Here is a 19,099-nt window from a genome sequence, read left to right as displayed (position 1 = left end):
TGTTCAACGAGAGTAATAGCAACTAGAGAAGTTTAATCGCTCACAAGTAGGAGATATTTGTGACATCATCTCTCTTAATTAGTTATTTTATATTCAAAAATTTTTATTGCGATTGTTACTATCCTATTTACATCACATACCAACGACAGAATATATGCTTTCGATTAATTTTATATTTTAGTAAATCTATATATCACGGTTAGAATATTCAATTCATGGAGTTTTACTCATAAACAATCATCTTTCTTGGCCATGTCAAGGCTATATTTAGTATCTAATTATTGATCGCTATCTTAATCGACCCAAAAATTAGAGTTTTATATACGTCAATAACTAATTTTTTCTCCTTCTTGATCACTTTATTATGCCATAATAATTATGAGAATGAAAGTCACGTGTAATAATAGAAGAGAGAGTACATTAATAACGATGACAGTTGTTGCTAGATGATCCAATTGTATGAGATCTGCTGTGTCATGCCGAGGATTGTATTACAATTGTTTCCTTGCTAAATGAGTATTGATATTAACGGTGGAGTTATTTAAAGCTATGATAATAGCCCTAATTTGGATAACTATAGCATCCAGAAACTTTAATTCCGAGCCACTTAATGTTTATAAAAGTTTAGTAATACCAGATTATTGGTTGAGTAAATCTTATAGTAGCTATCAAACTTGTGTTCTTATGAGGCACCAATGAGAACAATTGGAGAAATATTACTTAGACTGCTAAATATCACGATAAATTTTCGCGTGCATTATATAATTTCATTAATTAGTTTCAACTTTCATAAGATAATGATTTGTTTTGCATCAATGCCGTAATTCATCTACCGCAACTAATCTATTACGATTTGTCATACGAACATCAAATACTTTGAAATTTACTTCAATTGTACTGTATTCAATTGTGCAAATTTAGCCGTAAATTTTTCGAACATTGTAAAAACATAATAGTATCAAAGTATAACTACAGACTACCTTTAACTTACGTCCGATGGTGCCCAATTTGATAAAAATTTGATTGCATCACGAAGAAAGAGTAAACGAAATCAAGACATCTATCGCTATTCAAAAATAATTTTTTTAGCAATCTTTTGTCACGCCCTATAAATTGTCTCTATGCAATAATCATGGGCAACAATAGCATTATCAACAAATCCATCTATTTATATTGACAGTTTCTGCCCTAAAAGAGCATATATAAATAGGAACTTGATCGCTTAATCACTTTGCTTGAAGCATCCTTGATAATCAACTTTATTGGAACGTTGCATTTTTGATAACTAAATGTAAGCAAGTAAAGCATTCCTAAACAATATGCCTGCTGTAGCTAACCAAGACAAGAATGCTATTTTAATGTATCAATTTCCGCGGGCCTCAACTATCCCAAGTGCATCTCCATTTGCATTGAAGTTAGAAACCTACTTTAGAATGGCTGGCATCAAGTATGAATCAGATTTAACTGGTAAATTTTCTAAAAATGGCAAAATTCCATGGGTTGTTATCGATGGCCAACCATTGGGTGATACAGCTTTCATAACTGAATATGTCAATAAAAAATATAACATCGATCTTGATAAAAACTTAAGTGAACTAGATAAATCCATGGCTCATTCCTATCGAAAAATGCTTGAAGAAAATACTTTTTGGTAATCATGTTAACCTAATAGTTCAAAATAATTTTAAGTTATTTCTATTATATCATGCTGACAACTGTACTATATGACTAGCTAGGAAACTATAGTAAAATATTTCTTATCAATGAATCTAATTCATGATCTTAATACTCTTCCTTTTGTTAATTATAGGGCTGCTATCAATTATGGACGCTTGGTAGATAATTTTCCTTGGCTATTAAAAGAGCTAGGAGTACCTAGTGCATTGTCATGGATCGCAAAGCTAACTGTACGTCGTCGGCTGCTGAAAAACATGTGGGGACACGGAATTGGAAGGCATAACGGTGAAGAAATACAAAGCATTGCTATGCAAGATATTAAAGCATGTGCAGAATTTTTGGATAACAAACCATTCTTTATGGGAGATCAACCAACATCTATAGATGCAGTCATCTTTGGTTTCATGGCTGAACTGATTTGGTTTATGCCACCTGATCATTGGACGATTAAATTAATAACAGAAGAATATACAAATGTTGTTGATTATTGTGAAAGAATGAAGGCAAAATATTGGCCGGATTGGGATGATAACTTGAAGAAAACAAAATAAATTAGTTCGTTAAGTCTACAGTATACTATTAATTTTGAATAATTCAAACACGCTTAGAATGCAACTGTACTGTAGTGCTCTACACTTGAAATTATCGATTTAATTAAATCTAACACTAATACGAACATGAATATACACTAACTGTAATTACGCGGACACATAAATTGAAATTTAATAAACTAAAATTCAATATATTATCACGATTGCTAAATTATTTTGAGAAAGATAATCCTACTATAATGCAATCGATATCCTAACTATAGAACATAAATAACTAACTCACTATAGACAAGTGTACTTGATTAATTATCTATACAACCATTTTATCTCTCAGGATGCAATTGTACGTGATACATAATTGTAAACATACTCTTAATGACTACTTGATTATAGCAATTAATAATTTACAATTTATCAGTTTTCACGACTATTGTAGAACTTCATTTCTCCTCCGTCGTATCCATTGCTTGTATTATTATCGTGCTTAGAATCAATTGATGTAACTACAAGAAAAATATTCATTAAAATATTATCAAAGGTTCAACAGAAATTAATACTTTATCGCAAACTGAACTTCTATCGCGAGTTTATACAAAATCTGATAGATGTTATGGCTTCATAAAGTAGTACGTTCATACAAAAGACTTAGTTGGATAGGATATTGTATAATCTTGCAGCTGCAGTTCTAATAATATACATCGAATTTGTGAGTAGTGGATATGTTCAGTTAAAGTCATGTTAATAAATTTAGAAAGTATAAATGATGTACATTCAACGATCTGATATTCAACCAGCGCAAATCCGCGTCTTCGAAACCTATTACATAATCATAACTGCCATAGAAATTTTAGTTTCTTTAGTAATCTTTGTTTTTGAATTCGTTATCAAATAGTTACACAAGTTAATATCATTACCAAATTAGTTGTCATTAAACTGTAAAGTAGTTAAATCACAGGTATAGGTTACTTCGGAGAACTTAAAATCATATCATAACAACTATCGAGTATTTATAACTACTGATTGCATAAACTTGAAAGCTTCAAATGTTTCCGATTCTGGCATAGTAACCTCGTAAAGTCGGGTAATGCCTTTTATTTATCATCTATAGTATTAATTTTTTATTGAGCTAATAGATCAAATTAATAAGTAATTTTTACTAAAATGTAGATATACCTAGAGTGCTGATGATTCGCACCCTTATTTGACGATGTAAAATTTAACTGCTCTATCTCAACAAGGGCTACTAAATTTTAAGCTCTGATGAATTCGCTACTTTACTACTATATAAATGGCCTGTCAATCCTGTACTTAGGAAGTGTCCCATCATTAGCTAAATATCTATTTTATAACTCTAACAGCTACCGCCTGGCAATATTGTATTTTGATTATATTTAATTATGTTCTTGATCAACTAATTACTAATATTCGCGCACACCTTACTTTTTGTATTGTAATTATCCTTCATCACCTCAAGTATGAATCTTGCTCGAACCGATCGTAAATGAACTTGTTTCCCATCATGTATTTTACAATAACAACATAGGCGTTTAAGTTTTTCCGCATCATCGCTATTCTGCAAAACTCTATGTAAATATTGATCCAAACTCTATTAGTGGCCTATTGTTTTACGGAATTTTTCATAAATAACTGATGTAATGACTGTTTATAATTAGTTATTGGATGGTATTTAATTACAATAAAAAATCTATATAAGTCTGTAGCTCTAGCTTGTTGTGCTTCATTTCCACTAAGAAACCCCATTTAATTCCTTCATTGCCTAGTAATTTTATTTACAGTTACTCGAATTTGTTACCAACGAATTAGGTTAGCAAATTATGCATCAGTATAACGATTTAGCATTATATATTATAGCCTGGATATCCTCTAATTAATCTGTACTATCTAATTCAAGGATTTTCAACTTCTCGATAATTTAAACCTGATTTAACTTTGTTGATTCCTTTATTTATCAATAAAGAATTCAATTTAAAATGCCTGCTTTGGCCAGTGATACCGTATTAATGTACCATTTTCCTCGCGCAACAACCATTCCTAGTCCATCACCTTTCGCCTTAAAATTGGAAACTTATCTGAGAATGGCAGATATCAAATATAAATCCGATCTCAGCGGAAAGCTATCGAAAAAGGGTAAAATTCCTTGGATTGTCATCAACGGTGAAGTGGTTAATGACACTAGCTTTATTATTCAGCACTTGAATAAAAAATTCAACATCGATCTTAACAAACATTTAAGCAGCAAAGAAAAGGCTATCGCTTATTCTTATACTAAAACTATGGAGGAAAGTACATTCTGGTAAGGAGAAAATCAAAAGCACTAGTAAATGATAATCTAGTAGATGTAGTGGGATATAAATAGGATACATCATCAAATTTATCATATAGTCAAAATAAATTTGAATATTTATTAGTAGTTCTAAATTTTGACGTGCAACGGCTAAACTTGTCTGATAAATTTTAAGTAAAGAAAAGTATTGAAATTATAATAACTTAATAGACTTTAAATTGGTTACAAAGACCTTTACAGAAGAATTATGTATACAATTATACATGGCTACGGTAGAATTTTTATTAAATCGCTCAGTTCCATTTTAATATAATTATTTGATATCCTAGAATAAATTTCGTTCTTTAACACTTTGGCATATATCCATCCTTTTCTAGGGCTACAGTAACATATGGTCGCTTTGCTGAAAATTTTTCATGGTTTCTAAGCGAGCTTGGAGTACCTAAAATATTGTTTCCAGCAGCTAGATTAACGCTCAGACGTAGAATCTTGAAAAGCATGTGGGGGCATGGAATTGGCAGGCATAGTCCTGAAAATATTCGTAAACTTGGCGAAGCGGACTTGAAAGCTTTTTCAGATTTTTTAGGCGATAAGCCATTTTTTATGGGTGACCAACCTAGTTTAATTGATGCTACTATGTTTGGATTCATTGCCGAATTAATTTGGTTTATGCCTCCTGATCATTGGACTACCAAAGTTGTGAAAGAAGATTATAAAAACCTTGTAAGCTATTGTGAAAAAATGAGAACGAAATACTGGCCCGATTGGAATGATAACCTAAAAAACGGTAATAAACCAACCAAATTCTAATTTTGAGCATCATTTTACAACAAGATGTGCCCTTCTTTACTCGTAACGCTACGCAGATACGGGAAAGAAATACGATAAAAATAATATTGCAGCATATTCAATATATGTACGGGTGGTATTTTCTATTCAAGGATGCTGAAAGTCTGTCAATGTTCAAGCTCAATATAATAGAAACTTATGAACAGTTATGGACATCTAGTTATAATGATGAATCTTTAGCTGTGTTTACTTGACAAATGATTAATACACAAAAACTGCTTTAATCACATCATTTGGTATATTGCCTGTAATGCGCTTTAATAGCTATATAAAATAATGTCTTTATTAGGTCAAGCTAATACAGTTGTAATCGATGTTAACATAACAGCTAAAAGCAGTTAATTCCTATACGAAATTCGAAACAAAATTAAGAATATAAAGATATTGCTAGATATATAATTTAGAAATTTCTTATCCTAAATCTCTTTGGATTTTATACTCCAGAAGCGAAATCTCCTACTGTATTTGTTGAAATTATCTAAAAAATTTCCTAATTTGTTTATTTCCTCTCATAATTTTGATTACGTTCAGTACCTTTTTACTAAGAATATTTAATTTATAAGATACTTTAACTATAACAAATAAATACTGTAAAATCACAACCACGATCATAATGTATACAGAAACAAATCAATAAAGATCTTTTACAATGTTCTTGAAATAACTCATTTTAGAGTCGATATGAATTGAGAATAGTTGCAACTTGGACTAGTTTACCAAATTTTTAATTGTAATCGAGAGCTGACCATTCTTAGAATGCCAAATTCTCATTCTGAATGATTCTGTGATTGTCCATTTCACTTTGTAGCAAATTGTATTATGATTGAAATTAAATGACAGTCAATAAGCGGTACAATAAGTGCAATTATTGCCACATTATGGGGACAAAATGTTTAATTAAATTTTGAAAGCTTGGGTAGATATTAGCTAGATATTGCTTTAGCCCACATAGCTATAAAATTGGAGTACCACAATTTAATTATCTGTACTGTATGGTTGGAAAGGAATCATATACTCGTATGTCAGGCAAGAAGGCACCATATGTTAAACCACTCATTAGATCATTATTAAAAAATAATAAATTACAGTTAATTATCCATAAGAATGCTCATCGACCAGTTTTCATCGAACTGTGTAACTAAAAAAACTGGATTACACCTTACCTTAGGTAGTTCATTACTATTAAGCTACCATTAATTAAAGTAACAGGTTATTAAATTAAAGTTATTAAAATTGAAGAACTAGTTTACAGTATACTTATTTCGTTACGCTCTTTTTAGCAACTTGCAGTGCCCCTTATATTGTGCCGTGCTATTGGTGTCTTATCGTTGGGACGCCACCGTTAACACATGTCTCTCCTAAGATTGAACTACATAGCCCAAATTTAATATTGGAGTGTGATAATTATATACAGTATATATATAATGATAAAAAATAGGGTATCCTATTATCTACAATATGCAATCATATACGTGGGAAGTTAAAAATCTATAAAGTATTACAATTCACATCAGTCATTTTCGATTTTTTTTTACCACATTATATTAAGGTTGCCTTAGCAAAATAAAAAGCGATTCATCACGGACCTATGTTGACCGCAATGTAATTAATTCAATCAAATTGCTATAAACCGTCTAATATATATGGATAGTAAGGCTTCTCCCCATGAATTACCTGAAATAATATAGACACGAATTGCTAGTTCTAAGTAATATACTGTAGTATCGAAAGCAAATAAGGCTTTACAAGAAATTTCGATCATGCCAACTACAGATATCATGTATTCCTTATTATACCTGTCGATGGTTAAAATAACATTTACCAAGCTACTAATAGTGTGAAAACAATCTTAATTTAATAGTATAGTCTCATAATTTGTAACTGTATTGTCTATAATAATAGAAAATCTAATTATCATATTAGCGCATGCAAATCTCTCTCATCTAAGTGATTTCGTATAATAGCCAGTATAAGAACGTAAAAACAATGTACAGACAATGCCAAAAGTGCAGCATCATCCTATTGACTTTGTCCAGAGTTTCCAATAATTGTTTGAAAAATAAAAGTACATATTGTACGCGTATGCAGGATTCTTGGTCATAAATTGTTTGCAAATGTGTATTTCTCGAACGCAATAATTTAATAAAAATAATATATAATGCCTAAGTTTGAACAGTTTTTCACATTTGCAATCTCTATTATTAGTAGCATTTGATGTGAAAAGTACCAGCGTTATGACTGAGCAGCATTCCCAATAATAAATAGTTCATCAACTAGTCAATATCGATTTAGGGAAACAGCTACTATTTAACGACTCATTACTGCAAGCAGTTCTACGTAGTTGATAGCGCAATGTCGACGTAGGTAACTGGCAACGGCAACTGTACAATGTGCGATCTTTATACATGCTAAATATCAATTGTAAATGATACAAGTTCGATCTGTCAAAGCTATGTTAGCGAAAGAACACGAGCTCTATTTATGGTTTCAGCAATTACGATTGATACCTTTTATTAATAAATGTTATTAATTTACTAAATCGTAATATTTTAAGCCAAATAAAATCACTCAACAGTTAGAATTCGATTACCAAATTTTTCATGCAAGATGCAATTCAACATTCACCACCGAGACATTATAAATTATAGTCATGATGTCGATTGGACAAAAACATCACGCATTGAGAAATAATTTTACAGTATTGTGTTATCCAATTATTTTAGTTTATCATTCATCATCACACTTATTATTGCAACTTAGCAAGCGTTATGAAGCGTTAACATTAACTATTGGGACAGGTTACCCACATGCCAGACTAGCAGATAATCATCTTTCTACACAATCGTATGAGCTAAAGCTACGAAATTATCATGATAGTTAGATGTTTACTACCTAACGAATAGACGTATTAATAGTAAGAATCATACTAAGCTACCGATAGTTGATGATAATGCCCGCCAGAACTAATTTGCCTTGGGACTCCTTAATTTACTGTCCCAGTCAGGCCAGTATTCCTCTTTCATACGATCACAATAAGCCTTAAGATTTTTGAATTCGTTGTCGACTAATCGTGCATACCAACAATCAGGTGGTAGAGCGTAAACAATTTCACCAAGAAAGCCAAACATAACAGCGTCTATAAAACTTGGCTGATCGCCCATAAAGAATTTCTTATCTGCAAGAAATGATGAGCAAGCACGGAGATCGTTGTTTCCGATATCGTGAATTTCTTCCTGGCTATGCCTACCTATACCATGACCCCACATCGCTTTGGTTACTTTGCGTCTGAATGTTAGCTTAGCTGGGACTTTTAAATATTTAGGCACATTAAATTCATTTAAAGCCCAAGGAAAGTTTTCTATTGCACGTGTTTGCACAATTACAGCCCTACCAAAGTATTGCAATGATTGCAGCGGTTATTGAATGATACATGTCATACTGTCTTTGTTAAAGTAAAAAAAAGTGAGTACGTTCTAGAGCACGTAGTTTGTTTATCGAGTTTTATCGATTGAATATAACACTTCAAATCAATCTTACCAAAATGTATTTTCTTCTAACATTTTAATATAAGCATGAGCGATGGCTTTTTGTGATTCATTGAGATGACTATCAAGATCGATATTAAACCTCTTGTTCAAGTACTGGACACAAAAGGCAGAATCGGCAATTTCTTTTCCATCGATGGCAATCCAAGGAATTTTGCCTTTTTTGGAAACTTTTCCACCATAATCGCAGACATAATTTAATTTAGCCATCCTCAGGTAGGTTTCCAACTTGAGTACAAAGGGAGATAAGCTCGGAGCTGTCAATCCTTGTATAAATTGATAAACAACTACAGTATCCTTGTCCACTTTATCGTTTGATGAACTCATTTTGCAGGTGCGAAGTGAAGACTTGAACAAATTTTGCAAGCGCTAAAAAAAAAAACGATCAAATAAATGCTCGAGCTGTCCAGCGCTTTATCGAAATCATTACGTACGAGTACTTATGTCATCATTCCGATTTTTGGAAACAATTACTACTCCTCTCTAGAAGCTGGCAGCAGCTTCAATAAACGGGAAGAATCGATCCAATAAGTGTAATCACAATTAAGTTACAACAGTTTACCTTTCGATACGTGGAAAACTTAGGGCTGCTGATTGGCGTCAGATCGCAACTTTGATAGTAAATTCACTTCAATTTAATCAATTTATTTTTTTTTTTTGCCTCTGACGTATTTTATTACCAAGCCTGACACGCACTTTTGGGCGTCTCCATATAGAGTCAAGTCATTTGGGTCATTTTCTAGTAGTACAAGGTACAATTTGGAACCGTACCTAATAATACCGTGCTTTACCACCGTGAGACTGTACAGTGTACAGTGTAAGTTTACGGTGCTGTACTGTAAGATTAAGACTGTACCATGTACTTGATAACGTGGTATGACATTCAATCTGCACAGTGTCTCTGTCAGAGTGTACCATTATAGCTTAGCACATTTAAGATTGTTAATATCTGCCTGAATTTGCGTTCATTCGATATTATCTGAGTTGAATATGTGACCAACTTGCTATGGATACAGGTTACTTAACAATATTAAATAAATAATCGTGATTGTCTATACGTACTGTACAACACCATCGAGCTCTACAACGACTCGTAGTGTATCATCGTTGGAGAGGTCCATGAGCATCAAAAGCGCACAGTACGCAGTGGGTACAGTATTGAATTGTGCATAATTCCAGACTGTCGAACAGTATAATACTATTGCATGCAAATGTGAGTTCTCATAATTAGTGAAATACAGTATTTTAGAAGCTGCAAATGGAAGCCGGGATGTAGCCAACCGAAGCGATCATCAGGTAACAGAATTTTCTGCCCGCTGAGGAATGAATCATAGTCTCAAAGTAAAGTTGTCATGATGAGAAAATATCATCTGCACCTGATGAACTTGAACATGCCAGCACTCAGCAATATTCTACCATAACGTATCGTATTCGGGGTCACAGTTAGCAGGCCTCCATACAATAATATTGTATAGTGAGTATCCAATTTAAATCGACTACGTCAATCTACAATATTGCTGTCACTATGTTGCTGTCTGAACTTTCAACTTTGCCTTGTCTGTCAGTATTACTACAACTGGCTGAAGAGTCTGTACGTCTGTACCGTCATTGTACAGCGATTTACTGTTATACTCAAAGGCTCATGGACTGGCGTATGGACTCACGCTTTACTGACAGCGAGCAAGCATGTCATTATCACTGTAGCGACTACGGCAGAAGGGGCTGGTTAAACCAAGGGCAGAACTTGCTGCACATTGCACATTCTTAACATAATCCTTTGCAGACTCCTTTACCATCAGCTTCTTGCTGTATTCTATTCATTGCTATCTTTAATATCACGTTAACTTATCATGCAATTACCTCTATTTGATAAAACATTCTTAACCGGTCTATTGAACTGGAGGATATCTTTACCTGCTTTATTTTGCATTTATTCTTCCTATTACTGGATGTATACTGTCCATCGACCAAAACTCATTTGTGGCCAAGGCAAATTACGACGATTTATTGAAAAGAGGCTCAAAACTGACTATTATTATCCTACTTGTTGGGCTCCTGGTGGACATCTTCAGACGATACTTCGAGCTGTTTTTCAAATTTTACCACCAATTCATTATACAAGGTAATGATGCATTTAAGCTTAAAGCCATCTATTCATCATTATATATCATTCCATTTATAACCAAGATAGTGACTGAGTACCCCGTTATGGAGCTGTAGATGAATGAAAATCAATGGATGCATAAGACTAATCTTTACTGAGTATTATTGAGGTATGAATGAGGTTGCCAATGGTAAATGTTACTTCTATTTTTGATCCTTAGAGAAATACTTCCGACACCGGATGGAGGTGAAATAGCTTTAGATTGGATAGACGACGATAGAGATACTTATCGAGGCTTAGTCGTGATACTACCAGGATTAACAGGTGATTTCATTTTGACGTATGTTATCATCAAATAAGAATATATTAAAATATGATAATCATTGTAAGAAACTTATTTCTACGCATTTTTAAAAGTGTACTGATAGAGGAAGAGTACGTGGTTTAGTGCTGTACTGTACAATCTCAATGACTCAGTTTTTCCATTCTACAGGAGGTAGTCAAAGTAGTTATTCTCAATATTTAGGTTACCAGGCCAAACTCTTCGGTTGCAGGTATGTATTGCAGATTCTTAAAATTAAATTGATCGATATGTTAGATCGAGCCATCCTATACGGTAGTACATGCATCAAATACCATAATTAAACATAATATCTTGAAAGTATGCGTAATGGTTATAATTCTGTACGATAACTGGACAGAGTAAAAGCGTACTGTAGTATTAATCTCATAGCCATTACCTACGTTCTATAGGGCAGTCATCTATAACAATCGAGGATGCGGAAATTCATTATTGAAGGTCAGTAGTTATAGAGTACTGTCATCGAGCAACATATTATGGATGCATTCAATATCACATTATTAGAAATGCACATTAACAAACAGATTATTATTAGCAATATTCGACCTAATCACATCGCATAAATAGATACAAAAGTAATTACAGCTTCTTAACCGTCGCCTTTACTGTTAAAGACACCCAAATTCGCCTGTGCAGCGCACACGGATGATTTGCACATTGTCCTTCAATTTATGAAAAAGAAATATCCTGATTTGCCGTTCATAGTTGCCGGCGTTTCTCTTGGAGGGTATTAATAACCTAATGTGTGAATTATTGTCTATAACTCTATATTAACTAACAGTTTGGAATTATGATTGATTGTTCTCGATATTCGACATTGTATCAATAACAGTAATATTATCCATCGTCGTCATCAATACTAATTGTAATAGGATCATACTTTCAAACTACTTGGCAAATGAAGATATTAAAGAAAAATATGTAGACATTGGTTTTGCTGCATCGATCGCGTGGGACTTTCATAAATCGCAAGCGTCATTAGAGACACCGTTTAATCGTATAACCTATAATCGGTATTTAGGGAAAAATTTGGTTAAATTAGCTGAAAAGTAAGCGATCCGTGACAATTTCTTCACTATAATAAATTATAGTTTAACTGTACGATATACTGTCCATTAATAATATATCATAACTCTTATTTTATCCACCTACTTTCAACATTTTCATTATTATTCACAGCAATTATGAAATGTTTCATAAAAATCGTGATCAGCTACCATTTAATCTTGACGATGTGCCGAATGTAAGTTCTAATCCTTACGTACTATAAATTATCTTTTACGTTTCATTTAGCTTATAAAGGATTATCAATATGAAAATGTTGATCGGCTGCAACTTAATTTTCATTCCTTACTAGTGCACCACCATTGCAGAATTTGATGCGTGCGTTACCGTACCACTGTTTGGATACAAACATATATCAGACTACTACAGTGATGCGTCGTTTGCATTCAAAACGCACAGAGTTAAAACACCGATTGTATTTATAAATGCTCCTAATGATCCGTTTTCACCGGAAAATGGTAAGTCTCGATACCTTAGGTTGGAATACAAAGATGTATTTTATTCATAACTATATACTTATACATAAATTACAGTAGCGAAATGTTATCATAGATTCAGAAATAACAAATAACTATACTCGATATTCCAGCAATCCCAGTAGACGATATTGCAAAAAATTCCAATTTAGCCTTAATTTTAACAAAGACTGGAGGTCATATAGGATTCATGGAAGGACTTTTTCCTGTCGGATCAACATATATGGATAGGTTATTTGGCCAATTTTTAGAAGCGTACCTGGATCATTCAAGCGATTTAAAAGATTAAGCTCAAATATTAGAAGGGAATAAAGTAAATAATTAATCTATTTCAAAAGAGATAAATAAGGCAATACTAGATCTTCTGTAATCGTTAACTATAGCCCACTGAAGAAAATTTTTAAAGTCTATCAAATTTGGTGATGTTCGGATATGCCTTTATCATCATAGTGACGAGGATACAGCTGAAATATTATTATCTGTTTTTAGTACTGTAAATGATATATACTTGCATTCTAAATGATTGGTTTTGATGCTTTGAGTGCGCAGGCCAATATACAATAAATTGTTCAAGTTACGAGTAACTAACGGCACTATCTGCATTAGTAAATATTACTAGTTAGTGATATCCTCTACTTTGGAATTTCGATTCATAACTAATCATAAATTAGTCTGTTCTACTTTATTTCTTTGGCTTGCAATTGCACTACTTATGGCGTTTACATTGAGATTATATTTTGTGATCCTAAAACGTTAAAGTCAGCAAAGGTCTTTGATCTAATTCCCGTAGTTACCAAAACGGTATCAAAGAAATTTAGTATTTATTTCTCCTGATTTAATTTATTTATGAAGTAAAATTAGCATGAAAGCAGTAGCCACTACGTATAGTTATATAAAGCTTATATAAATCTTTCATTACAATACAGTATGAAAATAGCGTGATGATATTACACATTTGCATCTATTTTATTGCTGTCACCTAATCCTACGAAAAACTCGTGTAAGCTTTGATTAAATAGGGTTGCAAGGGCGTAATTCATACGACGAGTAACCATAGCAATAACATGATGAATTATTGCAAGTGATGAATTCTTTTTGACATGATCAATGCAGCTGCGATAAAATACTTGTAAACTAATAAAAAAACGCTCTTTAGTTCATGATTTTGACTAAAACGGTTTAACTGAATTTTAGCACTTGATGATTCTGTGCTGTTACTTATTCAAATTGTAGAAATCGTCTAGTAATTATAATATAACCAATCAAGTTCAAGTTGCCTATCTAGCAGCCATTTCATACGAATCCATGTAAAAAGCCACATTATTTAACTCATGGTTTTAAACAAGCGCTGATAAATATACCACTTGCATAGCAAATATTCTTTATTATAAACAAATTAATTAAAAATAACTCATTTTTCAGAAAGTGAACCGTATTAATATTATTTCTCCGATAGAATTCATGAATAATTAATGAATTTTAAAGTTATTGTTATAATTAAATGCCTTAAATATAGCATCCAATAAAAATGTGATAATTCAACCATGAATTAAAAGGTATTGAGCAATACTATAACATCATCAACCAAAGTCGAAAGATTTAAGACCATAGTCTGCCTAACGCCACGATAAAAATAAATAAATACTGGCATAAGAGCAACCTTTAATCGTCAAGATTATGATTATACCGATACAATCGTCTACAAATTAAAAATGTCAATATTGAGCTTAAATAGATAGTGAGTATAAATAGATTGGATCAAACTTGTCGATGATACATATGCTATCAATATTGTAAAGACTGCTGTAAGCCGATTTTGCATAAAGACATTAGGTTACTTTAAGGGATGTTATGGCAAATGGTAACTAACTCATTGCCATGTATTTTAACTTGGAAATCCATCCTACTCATTTCGTTCGGTTTATCAACTTCATATTATTTTTATTCCATCGTCAAAAAGCCATTAATTATCATATCAAATGGTAAATTAAAAGATTTTATTCATAATCATATTGATACGCTTAAGCGTCCATACTATCCAACTCCATGGGCGCTAAATGGTCATCTTCAAACCGTCTTCAGAGCCGTCCTTGAGAAATCTCCCGAATTAGGTTGCCATCGGTAAAGTTCGTATTAGTAATGTTGGAAGGCTACTAAACCATTCTTAAAATTAGTATTCGAGTATACATGAAGATAAAAGTTCTGTAATACCACCTTTCAAATAGTTTTAATCCTAGCAATAGCAATTCTAAAAACGGTACGGTTCCCAAGAAAGGACATTCTTGGAAAACTAACTTAAATATCAAGTCTTGATAGTTTAAGAATCTATTCACTATTACTGTTATTAAGTATCAGAACTGTCAACTTTAAAAGTCAGACATAATATTATCCGCTTACTAATTGTTTTATGAAGTGAAATCATCGTTACAACAGCCGGAATCCAATTAGCCATTGATTGGTTGATTGATGATCAAAGTGATGATGATCATGATAAACCCATCGTCTTGTATGTCCCTGGGATAGGAGGTAATATCGAATTTCTACTTCTGCATCGGTACACTGACTTGACAAATCGAGTAGATCGACAATATTATATTCTTACTATCACTTCATATGCGTAAAAGGCAAAGCAAGAAGTAACTGTTTAGTAGAAGCCAGAAGCTTGGGGTATAGGTTAGAAGTCACTGCATTCAATTCATTTACTGTAGTATTAAGTAAATATACGTAAAACTCGATTCTACGTAAAAAATAATGTATCCTCCTTCATATCCATTAAATTAGGACAGCTATTTTCTGCATTCGTGGTAGCGATGGATTACCTCTTGCTAAGGTACGGTTTATTCTTCACTAAAAAGTTATTAAAAAATAATGATAATGGCTGTACACATCTATTACGACAAAAAATATGTAACATATTTTTATCCAATAGCCATCACAGTTACCTCGTCTGGGAGATTGGACTGATTTAGCTACAATAATAGATCATATCCATCAAAAATATCCTAGATCTATGATCAATGTCATTGGTATTTCTCTTGGAGGGTAAAAATTCTTGCTACTTTTTCATCGATTATCCTAATTACTGATTCTTACAATGATTTTAGATTTGATTGATTATATTTCAATGTTTAATCTGACTAAGTTATTATTAAATTATTGCTTGATTAGAATGATTATCTGCAATTACTTAGCAGAAACAGAGCCATCGCAAAATTATGTTCATGCTGCCTGTATTGTATCTACTCCGTTTGATATGAAAGTTACCCAATTATCATTAGAGACTTGGTTCAATACGCGAATGTATAATGTCTACATAGCAGAATTTATGATAAATTACCTGAAATGGTTAGTTGTACGTCGTAATATAACGTTATCTAGCATTCTACTTTAATAGCTATTCATTCCATAGTCACGAATCATCATTTACGGAAAATGGGCATTCACTACCCTTTAACTTCGAAGATGTGAAGAAGGTAAGGCAAAATACGGTATTATATTTCTTCCTTCACTTTACAATCTTAGATGATTCAAAAATTGACCTTAAAATGGCAACTAGTTCGCATTTAAGACCATAATATCATTAATATCTACTCGTATTGTATCTGCACAAATTGAATACAGCTAACAATGCGTAAATTAGTACGTAAATGAGCCTTCTAAGTATTATCCAACCATTAACAATGGCAATAATAACAAGACACACTAGGTATACTTAACGAATTAGGACTTCTCAAAAATAATATTATTTGATCTATTGCTAGTGTATCACTTTCAGCCAATTTGATCAATCCGTTATACTACCATTATTTGGCTATCCAGATTTGACTACATATTATAAGCTGGCATCGCCTGGAATAAGGATGGATAAAATCAAGACACCATTGGTTTGTATTAACGCCATCGATGATCCATTTTCACCAATTGCAGGTACGTTACCTTTGCAGCGGAAATTCACTAAATATTGGCACTTGCTAAATTCATTTAAAATTTTTTTTCATCATACGTGCATATTTCAAATCTATTACTTCCGAATACTAACTCTATCAAAAAAATTGATAATTTTTAAAAATAATCTCCTGTAGGTATACCAATCGATAAATTTAATCAATCTCCAGACATAGCATTGATTTTGACACGCTACGGAGGCCATGTTGGATTTATTGAAAAGCTATGGCCAACGAAAACTACCTACGCTGACAAAGTGTGCATCGATTTTCTTAAAGCATTATTAGAGAATCACAGCAACATAAGTTAATCTATTTACAGTTATCAAATGTATGTGTATTTGACAATTATACGACAACCCTATCTTACTTATCTACTTGCGATGTATCAGAAACCAATAACATCCTAGCACGCTTTCAAATCGCTTAATCGGAAATGCTATCATTACTGATTTAAAACAGTTACGAAGACTTCTTTTTCTACAACATACAGTATGTGATACTCTAGGGATTACTTTAAAGTCCATTGCTGTAAACCTACAATGACATCAAAATTGCTTCCTAACATGGACCAGGGTCTACTCCACAAAAAATGAGATTTTATGAATTTGGATTTTGGATTGGGTAAAAATTGTGGAGTAGTCCCTAAATGGACATGTACTTCTGTTTTGTACACTGTATATGAAATTTAAATATCAATTTTCAGGAAACGAATAAGCCTCCAAATTATGACTATATTTTAGAAAAAACTATGAAATTATAAGTTAATCTGTTTTCAAGCCTGCGGACAACTGGGAAGAGATCATCTTACTTATTTAGCTACAGAATCCAACATTCTGTTTATAGCGAACCAAATTGGTTTCTTTAATATGAAATGGAAGTATAGGCATTAATAAATGAACTATTACCTTGAATTTTGTACTACATACGATTTTTAATATTTTAACACAGGAATATACGCATATCCGTTACATATGTCTCGATATCCCGTACATCGGTGTTATCATATACGGATATAAAGAACTTGACTCAAGGATTGATTCTTGCTTAATTTCAGAGCATTGATGACCTTTATATTGCTCGTTCATATTAATTTCATTATATTTGTGATATCAACCACCATAAATTCTAAACGATCTTATCTCTTTAACTTTATCATGAAGATCGATTTACGAGAAAGCATTCTACTTAATTTCATTCTTACTACCCCGTCGCTTTACTGTCATTTCTACGGATCAGGGTTAAGAAATTGTATGATTATCTACAAATTATACCTTGATACAGATAATATCATTCTATGACTTTCTAGTGTCTACGTACACCGTACGCTTTGTGTTGTCATAAACACGAATTCGTGAAAGTTGTAGTAAAGATAATGCATTTATAATAACTGTGCGAATAAAGCTGGCAAAAACCTTCCTTTCGGTATAGCAAAATAATCGCTGACAGTATGCAGTTCTCTAAGAATTTCAAAAGCTACCACCTATCTTTTCAATACATGATCATGATTAATATTTACGAAATAAAGTTAGCTGCTGATGTAAGATAGACAACAAATGCAATCCATTATGTAAAATTTCAAGATTACATATATCCAAATCTTATTTATAGAAAAAGCAAAAGCGAAACAATCTTCTAAACTCGTATTAGATTAAATGCTTTTAATAAATGTACGAGATTTCTAAAATACAACATTGACCACAAAGTAATAGCTAGTTACTATTCACTTAGTTTAATTTAGCTAAGTCAGAAAAAGCTTGTCCTTTAATTTTGGACAATCAGTGATGTCCAAAATTTTTTTATTCTAATAATTAATTTATTAATATGAATCTTAACCATTTACATAGGTGCATGCTCTGCATATGTTTCATTACAATAATATCAATAAAATGTATATGTATAAACGTTTTAATATATACAGACCAGTAGTATAGAAGACAGGTTATTGAACCTTTTCATAAAAGTATGCTCATTCCTGTTGTGAAAAATTATGTATTTTATGATGTATCTCTTGTGTGTTAGTGAAGTACTGTACCACCGATTATAAATAATAGCCAATTTTCGCAACATAATTATAATTAGTGTACGAACGTATGTTGAAAGTACTATGTTCGTGATTTGTGGTTATACCTCTAAAATAGATATGAGTAACTAGGTCGTTCTTATAATGATCAGAGTTCGAGGTGCTAGTAACTTTATAAAATTTTTTCGCAGCAAAGTAA

At 32.3% G+C, this 19,099-nt stretch overlaps 5 protein-coding genes across 5 annotated transcripts; 4 read left to right on the top strand and 1 right to left on the bottom strand.

The window, feature by feature from the left end:
• Positions 1-1,319: 1,319 nt before the first annotated feature.
• On the top strand, positions 1,320-2,228 carry TRIADDRAFT_28825 (uncharacterized protein; the record flags this gene model as incomplete). Its single annotated transcript, XM_002115085.1, has 2 exons — positions 1,320-1,651; positions 1,811-2,228. The coding sequence occupies 2 exons, from the start codon at positions 1,320-1,322 to the stop codon at positions 2,226-2,228; spliced, it is 750 nt and encodes a 249-aa protein (XP_002115121.1).
• A 1,991-nt stretch (positions 2,229-4,219) lies between these two features.
• Positions 4,220-5,343, top strand: TRIADDRAFT_28632 (uncharacterized protein; the record flags this gene model as incomplete). Its single annotated transcript, XM_002115084.1, has 2 exons — positions 4,220-4,542; positions 4,911-5,343. 2 exons carry the CDS (start codon positions 4,220-4,222, stop codon positions 5,341-5,343), a joined length of 756 nt encoding a protein of 251 aa, XP_002115120.1.
• Positions 5,344-8,345: 3,002 nt separating this feature from the next.
• TRIADDRAFT_28706 (uncharacterized protein) lies at positions 8,346-9,254 on the bottom strand (the record flags this gene model as incomplete). The annotated part of the gene is made up of 2 exons (XM_002114905.1): positions 8,346-8,769; positions 8,920-9,254. The coding sequence occupies 2 exons, from the start codon at positions 9,252-9,254 to the stop codon at positions 8,346-8,348; spliced, it is 759 nt and encodes a 252-aa protein (XP_002114941.1).
• Positions 9,255-10,876: 1,622 nt separating this feature from the next.
• On the top strand, positions 10,877-13,222 carry TRIADDRAFT_58949 (uncharacterized protein; the record flags this gene model as incomplete). Its single annotated transcript, XM_002115083.1, has 9 exons — positions 10,877-11,049; positions 11,252-11,355; positions 11,525-11,585; positions 11,785-11,830; positions 12,007-12,119; positions 12,265-12,441; positions 12,572-12,635; positions 12,750-12,915; positions 13,047-13,222. 9 exons carry the CDS (start codon positions 10,877-10,879, stop codon positions 13,220-13,222), a joined length of 1,080 nt encoding a protein of 359 aa, XP_002115119.1.
• A 1,569-nt stretch (positions 13,223-14,791) lies between these two features.
• On the top strand, positions 14,792-17,640 carry TRIADDRAFT_58948 (uncharacterized protein; the record flags this gene model as incomplete). Its single annotated transcript, XM_002115082.1, has 10 exons — positions 14,792-15,054; positions 15,347-15,459; positions 15,558-15,606; positions 15,715-15,763; positions 15,863-15,975; positions 16,102-16,278; positions 16,328-16,406; positions 16,695-16,860; positions 17,016-17,134; positions 17,584-17,640. The coding sequence occupies 10 exons, from the start codon at positions 14,792-14,794 to the stop codon at positions 17,638-17,640; spliced, it is 1,185 nt and encodes a 394-aa protein (XP_002115118.1).
• Positions 17,641-19,099: the final 1,459 nt, after the last annotated feature.

The sequence above is a fragment of the Trichoplax adhaerens genome, genomic scaffold, assembly GCF_000150275.1.
Source record: "Trichoplax adhaerens TRIADscaffold_9 genomic scaffold, whole genome shotgun sequence".
In the NCBI taxonomy this organism is placed as follows: domain Eukaryota; kingdom Metazoa; phylum Placozoa; class Uniplacotomia; order Trichoplacea; family Trichoplacidae; genus Trichoplax; species Trichoplax adhaerens.
This window is presented reverse-complemented; position numbering and strand designations above follow the sequence as displayed.